The 18006-nt window shown below is 36.0% G+C and overlaps 4 protein-coding genes across 4 annotated transcripts; 1 reads left to right on the forward strand and 3 right to left on the reverse strand.

Annotated features, from left to right (window-relative positions):
- Positions 1–6993: 6993 nt before the first annotated feature.
- TrAFT101_011615 (uncharacterized protein) lies at positions 6994–7613 on the reverse strand. Its single transcript, XM_024908630.2, has one exon. The coding sequence runs from the start codon at positions 7572–7574 to the stop codon at positions 7107–7109; it is 468 nt and encodes a 155-aa protein (XP_024757961.1). The 5' UTR covers positions 7575–7613; the 3' UTR covers positions 6994–7106.
- Positions 7614–8812: 1199 nt separating this feature from the next.
- TrAFT101_011616 (uncharacterized protein) lies at positions 8813–10077 on the reverse strand. The gene is made up of 2 exons (XM_024906938.2): positions 9438–10077; positions 8813–9363 (listed from the first exon to the last, which is right to left on the reverse strand). The coding sequence occupies exons 1-2, from the start codon at positions 10011–10013 to the stop codon at positions 9157–9159; spliced, it is 783 nt and encodes a 260-aa protein (XP_024757960.1). The 5' UTR covers positions 10014–10077; the 3' UTR covers positions 8813–9156.
- Positions 10078–13947: 3870 nt separating this feature from the next.
- Positions 13948–15984, reverse strand: TrAFT101_011617 (uncharacterized protein). The gene has a single exon (XM_024908629.2). The coding sequence runs from the start codon at positions 15693–15695 to the stop codon at positions 14175–14177; it is 1521 nt and encodes a 506-aa protein (XP_024757958.1). The 5' UTR covers positions 15696–15984; the 3' UTR covers positions 13948–14174.
- Positions 15985–16263: 279 nt separating this feature from the next.
- On the forward strand, positions 16264–17494 carry TrAFT101_011618 (uncharacterized protein). Its single transcript, XM_024900843.2, has 3 exons — positions 16264–16647; positions 16704–16803; positions 16853–17494. Exons 1-3 carry the CDS (start codon positions 16468–16470, stop codon positions 17245–17247), a joined length of 675 nt encoding a protein of 224 aa, XP_024757957.1. The 5' UTR covers positions 16264–16467; the 3' UTR covers positions 17248–17494.
- The last annotated feature ends 512 nt before the right edge of the window (positions 17495–18006 follow it).

An 18006-nucleotide genomic window follows, 5' to 3' on the forward strand; every position in this document is an offset into this window, starting at 1 on the left:
TAAACTGCATTTATAAAATAATTCTATAATAAACTTAAGAAAAGCATTAAAGAAAAAGTTTATAATATTAATTAAACTTAATATAACCTTTTATCCTTTATTAAAAAATATATTAAAGCTAATAATCTTTTATATAAATTTAATATAAATATTTATAATAATTAAGAAAATAAAGGTAAGAATAATAAATAAATTACTAAAAATAATAGTAGTACTTTAAAATCTATAAATATTAATATAATTTAAAAAAATAATAAAAAAAAAGACTTTAAGTATTATAATTATAAAAAGCTAAATTATATAATAAAAAACTATAGATTACTTAAGAAGTTTATTATTCTACTGCTAAAAGATAATTATACTATAGAAAAAGATAGTAAGACTATTTTAATAATAAAAAAAGACTTTATAGTAGAAGAAAAAAATAAATACTTTTATTATTAATTAAAAGCTAAATTATTAAATAATTTTAATATATTAATTAAAAAATTTAAAATATTTAATTAATAAATAATCCCTTAAGAAAACTTTTAATTAATTAAAAATATAAATAAAGTAAATACTAAAATAAATAAAGATTTTAAATAATAAAACTATAAATATAACTATAAGTATAATAATAATATCTAAAAATAATATAATAACTTAACCCTAGAAGTTAATTAATTATTTAAATTTTAAAATTATATTATTAAAGCCTAAGAACCTTTTAAAAATAATACTCCTTTATTTTTATATAGATAGTTATTTAAACTTTAATAATAAAAAGTAAAAGAATAATTTATCCTTTAAGCTATTATATTAAACCAAGCCCTATAATAAAACCCTAGTTATAAAAAAAGATTTAAAGATATTAATTATATTAATTTAAATTATTTAAGATACTATTATATTAGCTAGATTAACTATATTATATATTAATATATAGAATATTTTAATAATAAAAGGAAGTATAATATCTTTTTTATTAAAATTCTATTTTTCTTTATTATTTATATATACTTTTATATATACTTTTTATTATAAGACATTAAGTAAAGGTTTAAATCCCTTAAAGTAGTTATTTTAGGAGAAGGAAAATATATAAAACTAAATAAGTTTATAAAAGTCTATAAAAAAGCCTTTTATAAATATTATAAAACTTAAAAACTTTTTATATAGTATAAAAAAAAAATACTTAAGAAGAATATAATAAAATTAATTTTTTTAACTATAAAAATCTAAAATATATATAATATATAGAAATTAAGATTTTAAACTAGTATAATTTAAAAAACATAAATAATCTTTTATAAAAAAGCAATAAAAAGACTTAAAATATATTATATCTTTTAAACTAAATAATAAATATAATAGTAAAAAAGAAGAAAAAAAAACATTTAAAAAAAATATTATATAATATATTTTTAGATAAAGAGCTTTTTATAGTTTTAATAAACAGTAGGTTATAATATAACTATATATTTACTATAACTGCAATATACCTATAGTTATTAGTATATAAAAAAAAGAAAAAGTATTAGTTATAATATATAAAAGAAGTGCACTTCTTTTATAATAATAAATAAATTAAATAATAAATTAATTACCTATTAATAAATATTAAGAATTATATTATTAAAACTATATATAATATAGCTAATATTTTATAATATAACTTTATTTTAAAAATACCTTAATTAAGTAAATATAATTTTAATATAGACTAAAAAACTAACTAGATTTATTAATAAAATAATAAAATCCTAGAAAAAAGGAAATTAAGTAGTTAAAAGCTTAAGATTCTCTTTAAGCCTACTATAATACCTTTTTAATATATTAAAAAAAGGAGGAAGATATTAAAATAAAAAATATAAAAATATATTATTATTTTACATTAAGAACTAATATTATTAAACCAAGAACTTAAGAAAATTAAGCAATTTAATAATCCACTAGCATAAGTTTTAAAATAATATAAAAGGTATAAAAAACTCTTTAAAGAATAATTAAAAAAAAGACTTTTACTATATTTAAAATAAAACTATAAAATAGTCTTAAAAAATAAAGCCTTTTTAAAGTTTTATAAGATTTATAATTTTAATAAAATAAAATTTAAAACCCTTAAAGAATAAATTAAAATATAACTTAAAAAAAAATATATTTAAATATTTAAATCTTTAGTTAAATACTCTATTATTTTTATATTAAAAAAGAATAATAAACTATAGTTAATTATTAATTATAAAAAGTTAAATAAAATAACTATTAAAAATAAAACCCTACTACCCTTAATTTTATAAATTAAAAATAAACTATATAAAAAAAAATAATTTATAACTCTTAACCTTACAAAAGCTTATAAGCTTATAAAAATAAAAAAAGAATATAAATAAATAACTGCATTTACAATAAAATATAGATTATATAAATACCTTATTATACTATAGGGATTTATAAATATATCCGCTTTCTTTTAAAAAAAAATAAACTATATACTTAAATTATACTTAAATAACTTTATAATTATATATATTAATAATATTTTAATCTTTTTAAATACCCTTAAAGAGCATAAGAAATATATTTACCTAATACTGCAAAAGCTTAAGGAAAATAAACTCTTTATTAACCTTAAGAAATATATATTTTATTTTTAAAAAGTTAACTTTTTAAAATATATTATTATACCTAAAGAAATTTATATAAACCTTAATAAAGTTAAAGTAATTAATAAATAGCTAATATTAACTATATTTAAAAAATTATAAGCATTTTTTAAATTTATAAATTACTATTAAAAATTTATTAAAGACTTTTTATTAAAAGCAATCCTGCTTATTAATATAATTAAAAAAAATAAACTTTTTAAATAAAAGGAGGAATAGTAAAAAGCCTTTAAAAAATTTAAAAAGGCTATTACTTTAAAGATAATTCTTACTATATTTAACCTAAAGAAATCTATTATAATTAAAACTAATATATTAAATTTTATAATTAAAGGGGTTTTAAATTAATTAAATAATAATAGTAAACTTAAATCTATTGTATTTTTTTTATATAAACTTAATAAATTAATATTATAATATCTTATTTATAATAAAGAAATATATACTATATTATAAGCATTTAAAAAATAAAGATATTATTATTATAAAAATAAATATAAGATTACTATCTATATTAATTATAAAAATATTTTATACTTTACTACTATTAAAGAGCTCTTTAGCTAATAAATTAAATACTTTAAATTTTTATTATAATTTAATTATAAATTTATTTATTATAAAGGCATAGAAAATAAAAAAGCTAATATATTAAGCAAAAAAAATAACTATAAATAAAATATATTAAAATTTACAGTATAAGCACTATACTATAATAATAAAGGAAATATTAAGTAAGTATATATTTATATAATATTTAAAGTACTTAAAGAAAATCTAATGCTTAATAAAATTAAAGAATATATAAAAAATTATAAAAATAAAAAATATTTAAAAAAAGTAACTATAAAAGAAAAATACCTTAAATATAAAAAAAAGATTTAAATATTTAAAAAGTTAAAAAAGAATATAGTAAAATATATTTATAAATACCTACTGTATAAATATAAAGGAATATAAAAAATATATAATTAAGTCTTTATATACTATAAAGTAATTAAACTTAAAGTATATATTTAATATATTATATTATACTGCAGTATATATTAATAAATAAAAAATAAAAAATATAAATTATATAAAAAACTATAACTGCTGCTAATAGTAAAATAACTATAGAAATTAATAATATTTAACTATATTACTAACCTACCTCTCTTTACTAAACCTTTTATAAAAGTAAAATATAATAGTATTTTTATAATAGTCTATTACTTTTTAAAAAAAGCATACTTTTTACTGCATAATAAATTATATACAGCAGAAGACTTTACTTATACTTATATAAAAATAATTACTATAAATTATAAACTACTAAAAGAAATAATATTAAATAAAAAATAAACATTTACCTTTAAATTTTAATAAAAACTTATAGCTAAATTAAAAATAAACTATAAATTAAATACTATATATTACCCTTAAATAAATAAATAAATAAAATATATTAATTAAATTATTAAAGCATACTTAAGATACTACATTAACTTTATATAAGATAATTAAATAAAAAAATTATTAATAATATAATACTATTATAATAATATACCTTTAAAATCTATAGAAATTATATTATTTTATATAAACTATAGATTTACACTAAAAGCATTTAAACTACTATAAAAAAAACTTAACTTTAAAAAAGTAAAACTATAAGTAAAATTAATAATTAATTTATATAAAAAAATATATATATAATTTAAATTTATTTAAAATAGAATAAAGAAGTATATAAATTAAAATAAAATTATAAGATTAATTCTTTAGAAAGAAGATATAGTTTATTTATTACAGCACTTATAAGGCTATAAATTATTAAATATTAAGATTAATAGGCTAAGTAATAAGTTAAATATTAGAAAAATAAAACCTTATAAAATCCTTAAATAAATTAAAGAAATTAATTATAAGCTAGTATTGCTAAATATAATAAAGCTTTAAAGTCTAGTGTTTTATATATTATAACTAAAAAAAGTATAAGTTAATAAATTTATAGAAAGACTTATTTTAAATAAAATTATTATTAAAAATAAAAAAAAAAAATATAAAATTAAAGAAATACTTACTATATACTAAAACTCTAAAACTAATAAAATAAAGTACTTTATTAAATAAAAAAGATATTTAAAATTAAAAAACTTATAAAAATTAAAAAAATACTTTAATTTTTATAAGCTAATAAAAAAGTTTCTTTAGTTTATAAAGTTAATAGATTAAAATTAGCTAGCATAATATTTTAATTAATTACATTAATACCCCTGCTAAGCTAAATATTAATTATTACCTTTAACTTAATATACTTTGCTTTATTTAATTTATTAAAACTCTTTAGGCTGTAATTTACTATCTCTACCCCTTAAGTTATTAAAAATTTATATTAAGAATAAATATATAATAATTAAAATAAGGCTTTAGCAGCTTTTTATTAATATTTAATAAGTTATTTAACAGCCTTTTTTTTTTTTAAATATAATTATTTATACTTAAAAGTTATATAATTTATTATATTATTAAAATAATAAAATATTATTATTTTAAAAAATAACCCATAAGCTAATAATAGAATACCTATTTTATTATAAAAACAACTGCAATGCATACACTCTTTATAATATATTACACCATCTATTATTTTATAACAGTCGCCTATGCTATAACATTTATAAAAAGAATAAGCTATTATAAAAAATTTTAATTCTTTAATAATAATAGCTAAAAAAAGACACTTATATATTTTCTAGGATACTGGTTTAGATATATAGTTAGGCATTATAAAAATTATAAAAGGAATCTAAAAGAAAAATTACCTTAGTAAGCTAATGCAGGAAGGGCCTTTTTATAGGCCTTAAAGATAAGACTAATAAAGAGAGGGCATTATATTATAACCTAAATATTTATTTATATATTAGCTAAATAAAAGTATATACTCTAGAAGTAACTATAGACCAATAGACTAATTATAAAAGAATTATAGTTTATAGATATCTTTATTAAATTATTAAGTAAGCTATTATAAGCCTATATAAAAGTAATTTAACTATAAGCTATCTAGAATAACTTACTATATAAGAAAGACATTTATTACACTTATTAAATAAAACTTAAATAGTTAGTTATTAATATAGCACTTTTAAATAATAATTAAATTAATTATTTATAACTTTATTAGCTATATAATTACATTGCTTATAAGACTTTAACTTATCTCTCTGCTAACATAAACCCGACGTTAAGTTTATAGATTGGGAACCTACCCTATACCTAAGTACAATAGTATAGGTCAGGACATCACAGATATTCTGCAGCTTGCAATTAGATAAATGCCAGTAGCATATTCGGGAGCGTAGCCGAGTAAGTGGGGCTGGGTTCCGTGGATCTAGCCCAGCCGCATTGGGATTTGGGATTTTGTACGTAACAGAAATTCAAAAGATACGGGAGGCTCAGCTAATAACCAGCGCGAGATCTGACCTGCCGGGACTATCATTGTATGTTATCAAATGCGAATACTACTACAAGTAAAGAGCACTTTGAGAGTATGATAAAGATTAATATTACATCTTTCCAACTCAGAAATAAGCTATATAGCCATTGTTGATTGTATGTTTAGAGCTGTTGAGATAATAATTTCCTGATTAACTTTGCAGTGAGTTTTAACGACTGATAATAGAACTCTTGCTATATTATTTGCAAATAGAAAACTGGCAACTCATTTTAGAGATGCTTGTCCTTTAAATGAGTCTCTATAGCCATGATTGAAGTTGTGTGAGCCGCTGCATTTAGCAGGATAGATGATAATAGTTGAGACCCAGACAGAGCAAAAACCGATCCAAAACCTTCCTCCCACAGACATCTTATAAATTGGACGCCCGTGTTTAGACTTGTGATCCTCGTTAAGGTTCCACTCTCTATTTGCCTATGAGAGCATGCATTCACACTTACAACTTCTTTTAAAGCTTCATCAATGTCATATTCCCTTCTATTATTAGGCTTCACGAGAATATTAGTCAACGCTGTACTACATAACCTCGTCATGAATCCTAACATCAATGCATTGAGCTTCTCATAACGCTTCAAAAATTCTCAACTAGGTCGATAGAGAGCACGAGGTGAGACAAATTATTGATGTACAAAAATATAATTTTACTGTAACAGGAAACAGGGTTACCCAAGACAGACAAAGTGATCCTTTCATGCACGCGAGTGCCTTTTAGAGCCGCAGTGCTAGTGTGAACCGGCTTAGCGATCTAGCATGGCTGTTCTAGTTGAAGATCTCGCCGTATAGCATTCGAAAATATAACTCAATCTTAACTTTCAATGGATAACCTATTCTGAATAGTCTTATTTAAGAACGAATTCATAATAATATTTTTTTAACAAACTTCTAGTGCTTATAGTGACGCAATATGTCCAACTTTTTGCCCATTATACATTTATTTCCCATCCTTGCTTCAGGAAAGCTTAGCTGCTTGCTTGGCCCTCTAAATGCCGTTTCCACGCCCAATAACCCCCATTCAAATCCGTCGCTCTGGACAAACCCAGCTTCTGTAGCTCCCTAGCGGCCAGGGAGCTGGTGTAACCTTCTGAGCATGTAATGACTACTCGAGTATCGTAGCCAAACTCATCCACAAGCTCCTTGATCCGGGAGTCGTTTTGCGGGTCCAGGCGCCACTCCAGCACGTTGCGCTCTATAATGCTGATTGTGTGTTTCGCAGCAGATGTATCGAGCGTGTTGGGGAATGCAAATGCACCTTCCCGCTCGCGTTGAGCAGCAGGCCGAATGTCTATAACACGTGTTGGGCCGTGAGAGGCGGCAGTTTGCAGCTCTGAGAGAAGCTGAGCGGGGTCAATGCGGATGAGATGGGAGCGTGCTTCGTCAAGGATTTCGTTGATGCTTTTGGCACCGGGAGGAGGAACGTGTTTTGACATTTTTATATTTGCTCTGTGTTTAATGCGTATGAAAAGTTGTAATGAGTGAAGAACGTAAGTAATGTCTAATACTTCACTGAAATGACAGATGAGTGGAGCCGTATGTAGAGCGCCAGTGAGATGTTGTCAAAGTTGGTGCTGATTGTGTGATTAGCACGCTAACGCTGCTGTATACTGATGTCTACACGTATAAGAGGGCAAATAGAGAGCGCCTTGACTAACACTAGTCATTCAATTATACTATTTAAACGTCTAATACTTCCATTCTATCAATTGTTATTACATATTTAATATTGAACTTAAATTTAGAGCTTTTTTTGCCCAATTGTGCTAATGGTGCACAAGGGAGCACAGAATTAGCATTTACGTCTGCCGTAGATTCTACAAACGATAAAGCAAAAACTTGCAACATACTATTTGAATAGTGATCATGAACCATGGCAGCACCATACCTTTTTCTCTAGAAGAATATTTTCATTTAGTAATATTGCTCTTACTCTAGGCATTGTTCGAGTTGTGGATAGCCATGCCACGAATGGTGAAGTCCAGGGCGTCGTCAGCCTTCTGCCAATCTGCTGCTTTATCTTTCCGTAGCAAGTTCTCAGTTGAATTCATTCGCATCTGAAGCATCGGCCTTCAGTTGAGCCATCACCCTGCGCAGTGTCTAAAAGAACAATCAGAGTCATTAGTCATTAGTCATTATTAAGGATCATCCTTTTGCAATTTCTCAACACGCAGTAGATACCAGATAGCCTTGACATAAATGATACCACCCTATCCAAAGAACCATAAAAAAAGAACTACTACGAATTTACTTACCTTATTATTACCGCTTTTCTCAATATCCTTCTGTCACAAGCTATAGTGGCACCGCTCAAGTGTTGCTATGAAACTATCCGAGCTTAATGGATAGCTGCATTCATGGTCGTCATTTCTGGTAGATGAAAAGTGAAGAGGCCCAGCTCCTTAATAGCTCGTCCATAATTTGAAGATATCTCTGTCTATGTTCGATAGCCAGATCAAAGTATCAACAAGAGACGAGGTTATTTTCGGCGATGAGGCCCAGTTCAATATATCTGTAATAATCCATCGTTTTGTAATGATCCATAGTGTTGTAAGGTGTAGAAGAAGCACAATTAAAAAGTCGTTTATGGGAAAGCAGCACCCTTTAAGTACTCGAGATTCGATACTCACAAATGGCGAATTCACATGTAGTATGTCTAGTGTTAGTAAATAACGTCGTCTTTTTTGCGCTATCTGACCGCCTAGGATGGATAGTTAGGCTTGAAACATGTATCCGCCGGCAACCTTCGTCTCGTGCAACAACAATATTCAGCTACTTAAGGATGCATCAATTCTAGGCCCAGATAGATGCCCTTTGTAGAGAACACAAATTTTAAACTTCACAGCCGTCCCTCAGCGTTTCTTCTTGACGGATGTCACCAATTCGCTCTCCCGACGTGACTCGACCAGCTCATAACTCAACGCATCAAGCCGACACCTAAAGCCATCTTCCACCCAACAAATCCTCAACAATCCCTTTTATCCATTTTCATTTCTCTTCAAGCAGGAGCAAAGCGCTCTACTTCTCTCCTTCATCTTCCTCCAATTCAGGATAGTGCCGCCAAATGCCCTCCGCATAATCTACCCTCCTCTCACTCTCCAGATACGCCTTGATATTCGGCCTCTCCTTAACCGCATCATACAGCTTAAACACCCCATCATACTTTCCTCCTTCTCTATACTTCTCCATCGTCTTTGGGAACGCATACTTTGTTCCATCAATGCACTATAACCCCCCAAGTATTAGTTAAACATTCAGTCCCCGTAAAGGAAACCCCAAAAAAACAAGCAAAGTCTCACCTGGAAAAGCACCAAATCGACATACGTCAACTCCCCTCCATACAACCATCCCCCCTCCCCACTCTTCTTCCCATCCAACACTCTCTGCACATACGCGAGATACTTTGGCAGCCTCTCCTCCCGAAACGCCTTACTCCTCTTCTTCGCCTCATCCTTCTGATCTTCGTAGTACTGCGACGTCGCAATCGGGTGATGCGTCTCATGCACCTCATTCAAGAATCCATCCAAGATCGTCAGCGCAATCTCGTTCAGGTGGTACACGCCATCCCCGCTGGCAGGTCCCAGCCCCAGCTTCGGCGCCAGGTACAGCAGAATGTTGGGCAGCTGGTTAATCACCAACTCGCCATGCTTCAGCACTGGGGCCGCAAACTTCGGCGGGTTTGTCTCGTCTCCCACGTTCTTCAGGTCCGAGAACGAACAAACTGCTTCAACTGCCTTTTTGCTCTTTGCCGCATCTATGTAGGGCGTGCCCGTCTCTTCGAAAAGCACTCGTACAACTTCGCCCCGACCAGGGATACCAGGCCAGTAGACGAGTTCATATTCTGTCTTGATGCGCTTAGCCTCTGGTTCACCCATTGTAGTAGCCACGAAGTTGTAAAAGGTTGTCTTAATTCAATGTTGTTTGACTTCAATTGCTTGTGTAGTTGTTAACTCTAATCCGCCGAGTCTTACTGGAGCGGGGCGGCCAACGTCAGATATATACAATTTTCCAACACAGACATGGTCGTATTTGACGTCAGACGAAAGTAGCATCTGATCCTACGCCGCCATTTCAGTTCAATGCACGACAAAGCTTCTCTCCACATTTTTTACGAGCATCATCTTCGGAGATAGGATTCAAGCTGAATAAACAAGAATCTGATTGGGCAAGCTAGGAGAAATAGCCTCGAGCTGTTGCCAACACACTAGGTCTAGAGCTTAGGTAGGTGCATAGTTACTATACTCGTATTTTGTTAGCGACCACAGCTGCAACGCAACCCAAGCAGCAGCGAAACGCCGAAATCACAAGACTGGCTGGACATTGGAATCATTCGAGTTCCTGACCCACAGCAAAAGGAATTGTAGGTGTTCCGCATTATTAACCTTCTCCCTAGTCTTAGTCATCTTCAATTTATCGCCGGCTCGATTTGAGTCAGAGCGGCCATCCCACCGAACGCCGAGACACCAACATTCACGTTCGCTCCACACAACCGACGACGACTAGGCTAGGTAGCGAATCCTCCTCAAGGCTAAGAACTCAGCCGTTCAATATTATGGAAGGAATGTTAATCAGCCACAAGGCTGTCAATGTTTCCAAGCAGTAATTCACGCCAGTTTCCCGATTTATTAGCTATTATCTATGCTACCAAAGAACTATTGTTCATTCGTTAACAATGCCCTATCTCAGTGCCTAAATAATAAACGTACGTCCTTGCCTCGCCTCAGTCATCGTATCTTCCCTCCTAGTTGCTATCTCCTGCCAGCCTTCTTCTTCTTCCTTTTCTTCTTCGACTTCTTAGCGGTTCCGCCAGCCGCGCCGCCAGTCGCGGAACCCTCCGCAGGATCCATCTGCATCCAACTCTCATCATTGGCCTCCTCTTCACTCGAAATGGTAGACTGCTGCTCAATCGGTATCGTAGGCTCCTGTGCAGCTGTAGCAGACTCTTGACCATGGTCATGTTCACATTCATTGGAGTCATCCTCGCATCCACAAGAACAATACTCGTACTCCTTCTCCGCCCAAAGAAACGCCTTTTCATTTGCGACGAAACCATACATCCTTTCCAAATCATTCACCCCGTAATCTTGACCATCTTGAGCCATTTGACAATACATTAACCACTCAAACCAAGTGATATCTTTTACCTTTTTCCACTCCAGCCAACGTTCTGGCTTTGTGGTTGACCAACTCATCCAACGCCTCAAATGACTGGCGTCTTCTTCCGTTAAGGCTTTGGCACCACCACTATATATCAATCGATTCGGCCAGCGGGCCTTGACTGTGTTTTTTTGTTTGAATTGTAAGCCCAGCCAACCTGTTTGAAAGATACTGCGCTTCGGTTCCGAATTTGCAGGTACTTGAAATCCAAACAGCCTTGCATCGGCCAAATAGCTTTACAAGTTGTTATTGAACAAGAACCAATTCAACGTTCAGATGAGCTAGGTACTTACCAATCAGAAAACATATCCCACTTCCGGTCAAAAACTTGAAGAGCAAAATGTCGATGCACACAGTCGGCACTGTACAAGTTACCTGTACTCTGCACCGGCGGTGCTATTGAGTCTAAAGACTCGGAGACGGGCTGAAATATCTTGTTCTTTTCAGCAGCTATTAATTTTCTGAGACGTGGAGATTTTGCTTTAGTAAAGCTTTCTCTAGTCATGATCAACAAGGTAGCAAACGGATTCTCTTCGTGGTGCCGAAGCAGAGGAGAGAACGACAAGAAACATATCTCGGGGTTAATGTCGAAGAGGTGTCCAGCCTAAAAAAGATTAATCTTGAGCAGTAATTCTTCTGTGCACTTTATACATTACCTCTATCCGATCGAATTTGGGCTGCTGCTCACAGTACGTTCTAAGATATCCCACCATACTCACTGTACCGGCAGACATAAGTCGTACGGAAACCCCCTTCTTCTGCAGCCGAAGTTGAAATTTCACCAGCATTTCGCGCACATAGGCGGCCATTTTCCCGTATACGTCTTTGTCGGCGGCGTGCGGGGCGTAGTCCAAGATTTCATTAATCGGCCACTCAGACAGTGGCTCATTGGTAAAGCCATTCGGTGGCGCTGAGGTTGCAGGGAAGAATATTCTATAGAGAGGTGAGAGGTGAGAACGAATGTTTATCTCCCTTTTTTTCCTCCTCACTCCTGTCAAGATCCAACTTTTGACTTACGGATTCAAATGGGAATAGGGCAGCGTAGAGTCGCCATGAGCCAACATCAAGCCATTTTGCCGCCATTTCACCAGCCCTGCCACTCGGGACGGTGACATCCGTGCGAAAGCTCTGTCCAAAGGCTCGCCGTATGCCCTCACATCGTTGTCTCTGAGCACGTGTGAATCTCGATACATGGGTCTCATCATGTAACCTAATATAGCCTCCCAATATATCCAATTGAAGCCAGCCTCCAAATGCAGTTTGTTAGAGCCCCAAGTGTTTATGAAGCACTCAGTTTCTAGTCTTGGCCCAAGCGAAAAAGCGGAATTAATCTTATAGACGAGTTCTTGAGTTTGCTGTGCTAAAACTTTATTGACGAATTCAAAGAGCCGCTGAGGCCATTTGGACGAATACCACACGTGCGTGACCAAGTCCGCGACCTCATATGGATTCTCGTTGATATCTGCGCCCTTCCACAGGATTAGAAGCGAAAGAAAAGTCCGATAAAGATGCGGCAGCTCTATCTCGGATATGGTTACTTCAAGCGATGGAGACGCAGTTTCTGGCATGGCGACAACGGAGTAAATGAGATGCCGGAGGCCAAAGGCTACCCACGTTAGACTCAATGACACTCTTTTTATATCATTTTCAACCTCATCGCTATTCACTCACTACCAGTGAGAAGAACGCGCAAAAGGCCGTTGTACTCTGCCCCCTCGTTCTCCGTCAAGTTCAAAACGTCAGTCGCAGCATAGTTGGCCCAGAATACCCCAGTATCCCGCACAGGGTCATCTAGGAATTCGCTTGTAGGCTCGGAACGTGACGGAGGCTCGGTTGGAAATGGGCACTCGCGAGAATGGTATTCTGCGCTTGCCCTCATGCATTCTTCGGTGCAATACTGTAGATTGAAACGTCAGCGCGGCCATGTCCGGCGAGTGGCACAGATAAAAGGGTGAAGAATGAGCAGGAAATGGCATCAATGTGAATCACTTACTGCGACAAGATGGCATATCTGGCATGGAATAGCCGCCGGCATTAAGCACTGTTCCCCCTGATTGCAACCGGCACATAGCAAGCTGGAGTTTGGTCTTTGTTCTCCAATATTCATGTCTGGTGCATGTTCTATGTTTTGTGCTGCTCTATGATACTGTGGAGATTCGACCAGTGTCCCTTCACTGCTCTGATCTTCTTCTTCTTCGACTGATGGTGCATGATGGTCGGTCATGGTGAGGTGAAATCTCGCGTTTGATGATTCGGGCAGTTCTGGAAAGCCCTTATTGCTAGAAGTAACAAATTAAAGAAGTGAAAGAGCTGTTGATAACTGTGAGAACGTTGTAAAGTTCGAAGCTCTAAGCTCAGCTCCAGAGAGAGTAAACAATACCTTGCCGGTATCAATAGAAAGCGCCAACGTAGAGGGCCAGGAACGCAACTTCCACGCCTGGTGACGGCAACAGGTTTTCCAGCGCACCTAAGAAGAGAATATAGAAACTTGATGTCAGTTGATCTTAAATTTTTCCAGTTATTCTAGGGGTTCTTCTGTTAAGAAGATCTGGAGTGTCACAACGGCCATGCCAATAACATCGTAGAATTTGACATATGCAAGAATTGGATTAAAATCGCATCCAAGAGCTTATTAAAATATTATGATTAAATGCTTCGCTATCTGAAATAACAGTGTGCCTAAAGAAGCACGACTCTCCCAACTCATTAATGTTAACCAAAGCCTCCAATCTCACAAGTCCAGTCGGCATGGTAACACATATATATGAGCCGGAGCCGCTCCCAAGTGAGCATGCGTCTATATCTAAAGTATATCATCAATCAGCAGAAAATATGGTTTAGTTCCTCCTCACATCCTCCTGTTCATATTAACACCCCCTTCACGAGACGCATATCAAAGCACTGAAGCCATCGCTCCATCGCAATCCTCCCATAATGGCGATCATTACCGCCAGAGCAGTCCCCACGCTGCTAAAGCCGTATATATACGAGTGACGTCGTCCAAGGCTATTCAACTCGGCAACCCACGTCGAAATGGTCGTCAAGCATCCACAGAACCCATCCTCAATGCCCTGAAGCACTTGGCACCCAGCAAGCCCTCCAATGCGCGCGTGAGCAATGTCCCACGACATGCCCAAAATGGCAGTTCCGAAAACGTTTGCTGTAAAAGTTCCCAAGGGAAAGGACGCAATCTTTCCGTTGAGGTAAATGGAAAGATAAAATCGACCAAGGCACCCCAAAGGCGCAAAGACCAGTGCAAATAGGATTTCGCCGCGCCATTTGTTGTGCGGTGGGAAGATTGCCATGAGAATCGCGCCGAGCCAGCACCCCCAGCCCAGCAAGACAGCGAGGGGGTCGAGAATCTTGCGAGTCACAGGATAAGGAATAGATGGTGTGAATCTTTCCAAGGCAATGGCGAGATGAGCTCCAAGGATTAATCCCGCTAGCGAGACTGATACCGTCACAATCACCACAGCCAAAAGCGCCATAAATGAATATCCGCCATTCCTGCCTGGGATCCCCAGATCAGGGGTTACCATCTGATTAGACAAGGCAAGAAACGTGTCCTTGATGAAGCTGGAAAAACTGGTGAAGCTTCCGCAGAACCCAGTAGCCAAGCCAATATACAGAGGTATAGTCTTCTTCGTTGCCAAATGTGCCTTCTTAGCCGCTGCCAAATCAATGGCCTGCTCTTCCGCGTCCAAACTTCCCTCGCCATTCCCGTTCTCTTTCGCGCGCGAAAGCAGTTTGTCGTAAGTAGGCGTCCCCCATTCGTCGCGAAACAGCATCCGATCCTCGGAAAGAAAGCCCATGATGAGACTGCCGCCGAAATTGGCCCATAAAACAACAAAGAGGACCGGTTCTCCAGGATATGCAGTCAATGCGCTGAGTCCCACGCGCGCAAGAGTACCCCATATGGCAAACAGAACGAGATATGATATCGTATAGATCTGCGTTGCCAGCCTCGACACGTGCTGTTCGCTCTTTTCATCGACCACTTCAAGATCAGCCAATTGTGCCTCGTTATCATGCTCCCTCTCGGCAGCACTGGCTCGCCGCGATTCGCGCTCTTCTTGATCGCGGCTTCGTATCTGCTCCAAGCTGTGGTGGCGGTATATAGGGGCTTCAGTGACATTTTCTACAGGGCTTGTAGCCGCTACTTCGTCGAGATTCGCCCAGTCGTCTGGAATGTCGTATATATCCGCCTCTGCGGTTGATCTCCGCCGATGGCCGCTACTTGCTGTCCGCGACGTCTCCGGTGAGGTTGGCGGACTGTCCTTTTCAACGCCGACGGGGAGTCCAGCAGCGCCATCGCCTAGGTTTTGATACGCGGCTGGCGCATTATAGCCCGAAGAGCTGGACTGGCGCCGCGCCGCAGACTCTGGTCCGTGTGAAGACATGAACTCGCGTTCTCTAAATTCTCAGCCGGGAAGATAGACGGCGTTTGAATCGCGGATCATGGCGTACGGAAAGAGGTGTCTTGTAGGTGTTGATGCTGGAATGCGGCTTATTGAGAGTCACTATGGAGAATTTGCAACGTGCCGAAAATCAGCCGTCTATATCCGTCAGTGCCGGCGCAAACCTGTATGAATAGGTCCTAAATGCCATGCCCGAATATACGCTTCCCGCTCTTGCGGAAGGAAGTAGTACCAGCTAGAAATAATATACTACCTACTGCATTATCCTTAGATTTCCACCTGTTCGCTTTATTCAAAAACGCATAAACAATCCCGCTGCATGAGCAACTCGGCCATTTCTGCCTTGGTCTTATCGCAGTCCAAGCCTAAAACGCCCCCACTGGCGGGCCTCTCCGACTCCCGACTGCTCCAAGGCACGGGCGCTCCACCGCTCGATTACAGTGCCCCATGCCGCTAACGCTGCGCTACAGAAGGCCGCTAACAGACCCCTCCCCCGCCTCCAAGTCCCCGTATGTCACTGATACCGTATCTCACTCCGTGCGTAATTTGTGCCCAGCCCGAGACAACCTCTTAATAACCTATCAAGACCGCTTCTTCTCCTCTTCTTGCTCCTCCTCCTCTCTTCTCTCTCTTCTCTCTCTTCTCTCTTCGGCTTCGTCCCGGCATCATCTGGTGCTCTAACCCTTTATATCCCGATTTCGCCAACAGCTGCCTATATAGCTTATTGTCCTATACAACACCACAACCGTCCGCCATGGCCGAACTCCCTTCAAACGTCCACATCTCCCAGCACCCCAGCTTGCTGGCCAAGCTCAGCCAGCTGCGATCCAAAAGCGCCAGCCCGCGGGATGTCAAGTCTTTGGTCCACGAGATCGCATTAATCCTCTCCTGCGAGGCCGTCAGCTCGGCCATAAAACCAGTCAGCGGTCCAAAGGTAGCGTCTCTCCGACCTCATCAGATGCCAGCTTCGATCGACTGACACATGTTCAGGACCAAACTCCCCTGGGCTTTGAATACACAACTGTCGTTTCTGAACCGAGCAATATCTGCATCGTTCCAATCCTGCGGTCTGGCCTGGGCATGGTCGAAGGTCAGTTCTCGCAAGCTACTTTGCTGTACTCGAAGCTAACAATCTACAGCCGTACAAACTATGCTCCCTGCCTCAGTACCGGTCCACCACCTCGGAATGTACCGCGAACCCTCGACGCTCGATCCCGTCGAATACTACAACAACCTCCCCCATCACCCCTCTGGCCCCGATAGCGGCAGAGTCGCCATCATCGTTGACCCTGTCATCGCCACTGGCGGTACATGCGCCGCCGCTATCCAAACGCTGCGTGAATGGGGCGCTAAAAAGGTCATTGTTTTATCAGTCTTGGGCGCTCAGGTCGGTGTTCAGAAGGCCGCTGCCGAGTGGCCCGAGGGCACAGAGATTTGGATTGCAGGCGTGGACAAGGAGCTTACAGATGGCGGCATGCTGAAGCCCGGTCTAGGCGATGTTGGGGACCGTCTGTTTTTGACTATTGGCAAGTAAACAATGGGTGAGTGCTACGGGCGAGCTGCTGTCACACTAAATTTATGAAGTATATGGGCAAGAGCAGAATTTTTGTGCTTAGAATATAGCGATAAATAAGGATAGGCGTAAAGAAGTTGTATTTGGTAGCTGTCCTTGCTTAATCTCAGAGAAGCGCTTAGAGCAAAGATGGTTCATGAAGCAAGCCTATGAATAATGCTATATCAAACGAAGCCATATTTGAAAGCAGCTGCCGCTTTATATCCACCAATCGTTTTTTAACCTCATTTACGTTTGTTTAGTGCTTTTAATAGTTCCTGGAAACGAGGAATGAATGAGTTGTGAGTCTTGACAGTTCTTTGAAGCTTATCGATAGCTGCTCGGAATTCTCTATTCTTTCTTTGAAGTATGCGATTCTCTTGTTGGAGTTGCTGGCAATCCTCTTTGATATCATGATTTTCATCTTGGAGTTCAATGATTTCCGATCGTCGTTCGTTGGTTATCTCTTCTGAGACTATCGAGATTGTCCTTCAATAGCCTTCGTTCGCGCTTTAATCCACCGACTTCGAGTCGAAGGGTAGCCACGTCAAGCTTAAGGCAAGCAATATCGGTACGAATCTTATAGCGATTGTAAGCACTAAATTGCCAACAAAATACTGCAAATCGGCCATATCTTACAAACTCAGTTCCCAAGTTATCAGATGCAATGATCGCTCCATTTGTCATCTAGGATTATGCTTGGGCTTATCCATTTGGTTTCGGTTTTATCAATAAAAGTCA

This window comes from Trichoderma asperellum, chromosome 7, assembly GCF_020647865.1.
Source record: "Trichoderma asperellum chromosome 7, complete sequence".
Classification (NCBI taxonomy): Eukaryota; Fungi; Ascomycota; class Sordariomycetes; order Hypocreales; family Hypocreaceae; genus Trichoderma; species Trichoderma asperellum.